Source organism: Eucyclogobius newberryi, unplaced genomic scaffold (genome assembly GCF_026437365.1).
Source record: "Eucyclogobius newberryi isolate DKJ021-1_F unplaced genomic scaffold, fEucNew1.0.hap1 SCAF_19, whole genome shotgun sequence".
NCBI classification, from domain to species: Eukaryota; Metazoa; Chordata; class Actinopteri; order Gobiiformes; family Gobiidae; genus Eucyclogobius; species Eucyclogobius newberryi.
This window is the reverse complement of record NW_027315823.1, coordinates 7,148,978-7,156,744: the sequence shown is the minus strand read 5'-3', so window position 1 is coordinate 7,156,744 and position 7,767 is coordinate 7,148,978. Positions and strand designations below refer to the sequence as shown.

Below are 7,767 nucleotides of genomic sequence, written 5' to 3'. Positions count from 1 at the left end.
ATATGTGGCAGGACTAATCGGCGGCCCACGCCACGAGGAAATGAGACTCAGATTTGGGCAAAAAAATCGTCCATTCAACCTTTAAAAAATTGAAGACGTGTAGGTTGTGGGTGAAAACGGGAATTTCCTGAGCAAAAATATAGAATTAAGTAAATTAATGGTGAGGAGAGAAAAACATATTAAACGTTTAAAAGCTCATTAAAGCTTATTTTACACATAATGTCCGTTTAAGGATTTTTAAAAGGCCGTGGCTGGAGAGCCGCAGTTTCAGGGACCTAGGCATTTCCCTTATAGCCCGTTATAGCCTCATGGCTAACCCTAACCTTAACCTTAACCTTAACCTTAACCTTAACCTTAACCTTAACCTTAACCTTAACCTCAACCCTAACCCTAACCCTAACCATAACCTTAACCCGGCGCGGTCTAAAACGGCGCTAAACCGCGGTCAAATAGCGGCGCAGTTTCAGGAGCCGCGGCGCGCGGCCGGCACAAAAATAACATTGCTTTTTCGGCCGCGCGCCGCGGCTCTGCAGACATTCCCTTTTTAAAAAATCCTTTCAACCGGTTGTTTTCTTTTATTTTGAAGCGCACTGCTCTTTCATATCCGACTTGCTCTTGTCCCAATCCTTTCTTTTTTATATATATTTTTTTTTCTGACACTTTCAAACCAACATGCCCGTTTCTCTCGCGCATCCGTGTCAAAATTCCGCAGTTTCTAATCACAAATAAAAAAAATCCTTAAGTTTATTGTTGACGTATTGACTCCGGCGCGTCCGCTGCATGGATCTATTGGTCCGCTGGTGGTCGGGGGCTTCACTTCCGCTTCCGCCTCGACATGGCAGCTCTCTCTGCAAGTCGCCGATCATATTTATCCACATAATCTGCACATTTAAGATGAAATATGGCTCGGATCACGCGACAAATGCCCTGGTCTGTTTGCGGTTCGCCGTTGGTGCTCCGCCCCCCGGTCCAACGTGCCCACGCGCGCTTTGTTTACATCTTTAGGGGGTTTTATTGAAAGTGCGTACACTATTTTGCCCCCCGAGCTGACGTTTGCGCGACAAGGCTCCTATTTTGCATATTTCTCTGCTGTGATTCTCCCCACGCTCGTCCACAAAAGGTAAAGTGCATGTGGAAATATTTGCGTGCAATAATAATGTTATGGATCTTAAACGTGAGCTCCTTTAAAGCTGGAGACTACAGGAGCAGCTGTAGCTCAATGGAAAGAGCTTCTTCCTTTGTGCACTTTAGGGACAAATGGCAAATGTAGTGTTATTTTAGTCTGTGTTTTTTTTTTTTAATACGATGCTTGCTGTTATTGAAAGTAAAAATGCACAGATCAGATACAGTTTAGTATATTTTTGTGCTCTTATTTTAATCCCCAATTTCCCATGCCACTAATTTTATCAGTTCCCTTCATTTATTGTATTTGATTTTATTCGATACTGAATATTGTCTTTGGATCATTAAATAAGAAATAACACAAAAAAAATGACTAAAACCTACATTTAGGCAGAGTAGCCACAGGGTCATAAAATAATTCAAAATGATCCCTGGTGTAATATTTTCTGTCCGTATAACAGTTGTAAATAAGAGCGTTATTATTATTAAAGGTGGTATGGATGTTTTTTTTCAGCAAATGTTTTATCATATTTCCTCGTGGCGTGGATAAATCATTTGTCCTGCCACGTATCAATCATAAAACGCACCTACCGCTCACCTGCAGCCGCGTGTGGCTTGTCCCACGTTTCCGCGTGTCTAAGCGCATGGATCTATCATAATATAGTTCCCTCAGTGTACGGGGCAAAATGAAGACGGAGAAAGACAGTCCGAGCTGACGCAGAAGTGGACAGAAATCTACGGGAGACGAGAGATGCGATGCGCTCCTTTGCACTAATAAACAAACGCACGTGTGTGTTGTATCGGTCCGCACGGGGGAGTGCGCATGCGCACTTCCGCCTGCGTTCTCAAATCGCCGAAAAATCGTCCATACCGCCTTTAAGATTATAAGAGTTATATAAGTTATCTGTTTTTATTATTATGTTGCAACACATTTTGGGACAAATAAAGGTTCTCTTATCTTACTCATCTTATTAAAAGCAGTAAATTACACAATAAAGTATTACATTTCAAATATTATGGTCTTACATTTTCTTGGTAATTTTTTTAGTTGTAGTAATTTGTTATATTTTGTCAGTTTATGTTTTCATATTTCATGTTTTATGACTAAATTGATTTGTAAATTTAACTTATTATAGACTAGACCTCATAATATTACATTGAAATATTAGAAAAACGTTACATTTATTATAGTTAATATCTTCATCATTGCATATATTTTGCATCCAACACCTTAATATATATATACATATTTTTTAAATGTAAATTATTTTTCCATAGCCAAAAAAGAAAATAAAAGAGGGAAGACTGTATCAAATTTGTGTTCTTTCCTGACTTTTACCTAATTTTAGAATTAGAATTTTACCTATTTTGCATAAAAAAGTGGTAAAAAGGTTTGAAATCCACTTTAACAAACCTGGAATTACCTTTGTTTTGTTGAGAAAGAGGCAAATATTCTTTTAAATGTTTTCGACTAACATCCTCTCCGTTTTCCCCTCAGACGTCCATCATGAACCTCGTGCGTCTCATGTGTCGCCACAAGACGGCGCTGGTCATCGGCTCCGTCTGCTGTTTCGCCGTCGTCTTGCTCTTCCTCGCTAAATGCACCTCGGAAACGTTAAAACAAACGCACTCCGACCCGCCGGGACTGGCCCCGCGCTCCGGCTCTCCCCACCACCGCCACCAGGAGGCGCTGGACAAACTCCCTCCCTCCTCGGACTCTGGGAAAGACCTGTCCGCTTTCCTGGTCGTCCTCATCACCACCGGACCCAAATACACCGAGAGACGCAGCATCATTCGCAGCACGTGGCTCGTCAAGCGCGACGCTGACGTCTTAGCCATGTTTGTCGTCGGAATTATCGGATTATCGAGCGAAGACATGCTAAATCTGAACACGGAACAAGCCCGTCATAAGGATCTACTGCTCTTGCCCGACCTCAAAGACTCGTACGAGAATCTAACGCTGAAACTCATCCACATGTACTCGTGGCTGGACCAGAACGTGGATTTCAAGTTCGTCCTGAAGGCGGACGACGACACTTTCGCCCGCCTTGACCTGATAAAAGAAGAGCTGAAGTCCAAAGAGCCGAGCCGACTCTACTGGGGCTTCTTTTCCGGCAGGGGTCGCGTCAAATCGGCGGGGAAGTGGCGCGAGGGCTCCTGGGAGCTGTGCGATTACTACCTGCCGTACGCTCTGGGCGGCGGCTACGTCCTGTCCGCCGACCTGGTCCGCTTCGTCCGCCTGAACGCCGGGTTCTTCAAGACGTGGCAGAGCGAGGACGTGTCGCTGGGGGCGTGGCTGGCGCCGGTGGACGTGAAGAGGACCCACGACCCGCGCTTCGACACCGAGTACAAGTCGCGCGGCTGCAACAACAAGTATTTGGTGACGCACAAGCAGAGTCTGGAGGACATGCTGGAGAAGCACCAGACGCTGCAGCGCGACGGGCGTCTTTGTAAAGAGGAAGTCAAGTTAAGATTGTCCTACATTTACGACTGGAGCGTGCCGCCCTCTCAGTGCTGTCAAAGGAAAGACGGCGTCCCTTGAGACTTTTACTGCCGCTGCGCAGAAGGAATATTTATTAAAGGACACGTATTACGCTATTTTGAGTTTTTGTCTGCCCTTTTAACCGCATTATAACAGTGTTCGCTCGTCAAAAACTCACCCGGAGCTGTGTTTAGCTTCGTTCACGCTCGTTTGATGAATCCTGTCTACTGAGACCTCTCCCTCTGAGCCTCAGAAAACACTCCGCTCCAAATGTCCCAGTTTTGTGACGTCACAGATGGAGCTGTTTTGAAGTCCATGGATCATTCCCAGACTCGTCCTGAGCGTTCCCGCCTCAAATCACGTCCATTACAACCGCTTGTTTACGTTAGCATGTCGGGGGCAAGCTAGCTTTTGTTTATTTCCCCGTGGTAATTCCCTCTGCTGCCAGTAGATGGAGCGTCAACACAAATCCTGATGAGGGAACGCCTCACAGATGTAAAGTAACGTGTGCTTCCAGTAGATACATTATTTATAGTCACAGATAATGCATATGTGTCCTTTTAAAGGTGCTCTGTGTAACTTTTCTATTGGAGGCGTCACCACCTTGTCTCCATGGCAATAACAGTATTGTTATTATTTACCTGAATGTTCCACAATGAGGCATTAACCACATCTATCTCGTCTTTAAGTGAAGGTGCTTCTGTCATGTCCTGTCGGGTCGGCTCTTCACGGATCTGACCTGTAATCTGACCCGGGGGGCGTGGCCTTCTCGTCTCCATGGAGATAGATGCGTTTAATGGCACACTGCGGAACATTCCTGAATGCACGCGAGTCGTCTGTGGGTTTAAAACGCTCCTGAACGTGTTTTAAAATGTCTTGAATCCAGATTTTGAAACTCAAATTGAAAATACTTGAATTTCCGTCCGTACGTTTGTCTTAAATTGTTAAGTTTAGACGTTCAAATTGTCGGCGAGGAAAACGACACTTGAATTGAAAACGGATCTTGGTTCATTTAGATTGTAAAACGTGTAAAACAAACAATCGACGTTACTTCTGCTGTGGATAATATTTGGAAATACTCTGAGGTACTACTTAAGCTGTGCAGTTTCCCAGAACACGAGCGGGAAATTCCTGATTATTTTTCTTATTTTTCATTTTGTAAGTTTTGTTTTTTAATGTGTATTTATTGTGTATAATTTATTGGCGCGCTACACAAGTGCTGAGGCAAACGGTAATGGCGGTTGCATATTTAAAGTTCTATACAAAGCTAAATAAATTTCAATTTCAATACAATAGATTTAGTTGTAGTTTATTCCAAGTTTTGTCCTGGTTTAGTTCTGTTTCAGTTTAATGCTGGAACAACCGCTCGAGATGAATCTGTCACTCAAACAGCTCTGAATCCATGTTTGAAGTGTAAGAATTTGAAACAAGTTTAGGCTCCAAAACATTGACTTGGTTTTGTTCCTGGTTTTCCCTCAATTTAGTCTCGATCTAAACCTCGTCTAGTCCTGGTTTAGTCCTGGTTTAGTCCTGGTTTAGACCTGGTTTAGTCCTGGTTTAGACCTGGTTTAGACCTGGGTTAGTCCTGGTTTAGTCCTTGTTTAGTCCTTGTTTATACCTGGTTTAGACCTGGTTTAGACCTGGGTTAGTCCTGGTTTAGTCCTGGTTTAGACCTGATTTAGTCCTGGTTTAGTCTCAGTTCAGGGCTGGTTTAGTGCTGGTTTAGTCCTGGTTTAGTCCAGAAAATAAACGTGACATATAACTTATAAAAGAAGATTTATTTATTTTTTAGCAACGACTTGCAGCGTTTGACTCAAATTGAGTAAAAACATGACATTTTTCTGCTTTCAATTTCAGCTCATCAATGTTTTATTCATCATTTAACAAAATAACTGTTATAGAGTCGGCTTAGACATGGTTGAATCCTGGTTTAGTTCCAGTTTAGTTCTGGTTTTGTCCTGGTTTAGCTCGACCTTAAACCCATCGTAGTTTAAGTGTTTGAAAAGTAAAAAGCAAAGATCCATTACATCAAGAGATTACAAAAAAAGGCACTTGATCACTTTTGTTTTTCCCATATTTCTGCTGTTGTAAAATGTCCTAAAACGTCAGGTTTATTTAGAGAAACGACTTTTATTTTCATGTTCCTTCAATGTTTCATTAAATATATAAATGTCAAATGCTGTGTGTCGTTCAAATGCTGTAAATGCAAGTGCTCAATAATCTCACACACACTTTATTAAAACCATATCACAAAGTAAAAGTTAAAAACAATTGTATGAAAGTGTGTAAAAGTACCAGGTTCATGATTGTACTGCTTTATCTGAAGGAATACCGTATTTTCCGGACTATAAGTGGCAGCCAAAAAATGCATAATAGAGGTGAAAAAACATATATAAGTTGCACTGGAGTGTGAAATGCAGTTGCAAGTGTGAAAATAACAAATAATATCACATATAAGTCGTATATAAGTATAAATATAAGTCGCACCCTGGACAAAACTATGAAGAAAGGTGCGACTGATAGTCCAAAAAATATGGTATACGGTACAATTTGCCTGTTAACGGTCAAAATGCAGACGTTTTGACCTTGTTTCTGGTTAGAATCTCTTTTTTTTAATCATCATTACTAAGCTAATGCACATGAAACAAACACTGGCACAAAGTCTAATGTCGTGTCTGTCAGCGCAACTTCACTTTTTCCAAAAACTGTGCCTTAAAACAAGGCTAAAACTGCAGTATTCAGTCACAAAAAGCGTCACCGTTGTCAGTCGAGAGCGGACCCAAGCCCAGAGAAACAAATGACACGGTTATTTCTGTTATTAATACATTCCGCTCCGTCTGCCACTGTCACGACTCGCTCTTCACAGACGCGATCCGGCGACGTGCCTGAGCGCGCCTTTGACTCGGACAAACTCCAGGTGGCGCTGTCGCCTCGTCCGCTCGTCCTCAGAGTCCGGCTGCGAGAAAGAGATACGGGATTCAGAAATAATCCACTCTGAAGACGCAACAATCCCAGTCATTTACGATGTGCACTATGTGTTATTAAAGGAGAGCTCGGACAGTGTTTCTGCTGCGTGTTTGGCTCAATATTGACAGAATTGTTGTGTCCACGTAGTTTAAACATTAACGTTATATTTTCCGGGTGGCGCGCTTCAGGATTTATTGTCGTGGCAGCAAAATTATCCACCATTTATACGGTTTGATGGCCAAACATGGGAATAAATTGTGCTGAATTCAAACCTTTATAAATATATATGTCACAGTATTAAAAACAAGAGTCAAATCTTTGACCGTATTTTCCGGAGTATAAGTCGCACCAGCCAGAAAATGCATAATAGAGAAGAAAAAAAACATAGAAGTGGCACTGGAGTATGAAATGCGATTGCAAGTGTGAAAATAACAAATAATATCACATATAAGTCACCGGGTGCCGATTGTTCCTCTCTGTCGCTTAGAGCCTAGAGCGCCCTCTTGCGGTTGCCAGTGTGAATATAATCAACATGTGAAATGCGCTAACCAGTGTGAAAATAACAAATAATATCACATATAAGTTGCGCTGGAGTATGAGTCGCACCCCGGCCAAAACTATGAAAAAAGGTGCGTCTTATAGTCCGGAAAATACGGTATGTTTTATTTACGATCGTAGCCATATCCAAATCTCACGGTACGATATTATCACAACAGGCATTTCATGATACGATACGAAGAGACAAACAGAATACATTTGCATTTTTCTTTTCAAAATGCCTCAATGTATTGATAATGTTAATGTGAGTGTTTTGGTTATTGTTGCGTCCCTTTGCACGACTCACCTCCGCGAGTCCCGTGACCGACCGTCTGTGGCACCTGAAGACGCATGAAACGAAGGCTTAATGTGCACGTGTAATCGTCATGGACACGGTGTATACTTTTACTCACATACATTTACACAGACGCTGTATAAAACGTCTCTTATGATGTGTTTCAGGACTTTCTGTTTCAGGATTTTATCTCAGTTTGTAGCAGTTTGCCATTGGGAACATAGTAAACGAATAATTTAACAATGTATCAAAAAACCCAAATTCTTTTTCATTTAAATACAAATAATAAAGAAAAGAATAATATTAAAACAAAGTAAATTAAATAAAAATAACTTAAAGTACAATCATTATTTAAAAAAAATAA

The 7,767-nt window shown here is 41.6% G+C and overlaps 1 protein-coding gene across 1 annotated transcript; it reads left to right on the top strand.

Moving 5' to 3' along the window:
- Nucleotides 1-821: 821 nt before the first annotated feature.
- Nucleotides 822-5,122, top strand: b3galt6 (UDP-Gal:betaGal beta 1,3-galactosyltransferase polypeptide 6). Its single transcript, XM_072451537.1, has 2 exons — nt 822-1,120; nt 2,621-5,122. Exon 2 carries the CDS (start codon nt 2,630-2,632, stop codon nt 3,662-3,664), a length of 1,035 nt encoding a protein of 344 aa, XP_072307638.1. The 5' UTR covers nt 822-1,120; nt 2,621-2,629; the 3' UTR covers nt 3,665-5,122.
- The last annotated feature ends 2,645 nt before the right edge of the window (nt 5,123-7,767 follow it).

What these genes read in the sequence shown, in the direction of transcription:
- b3galt6 (XM_072451537.1), top strand. Translation starts at nt 2,630, where the DNA reads ATGAACCTCGTGCGTCTCATGTGTCGCCACAAGACGGCGCTGGTCATC.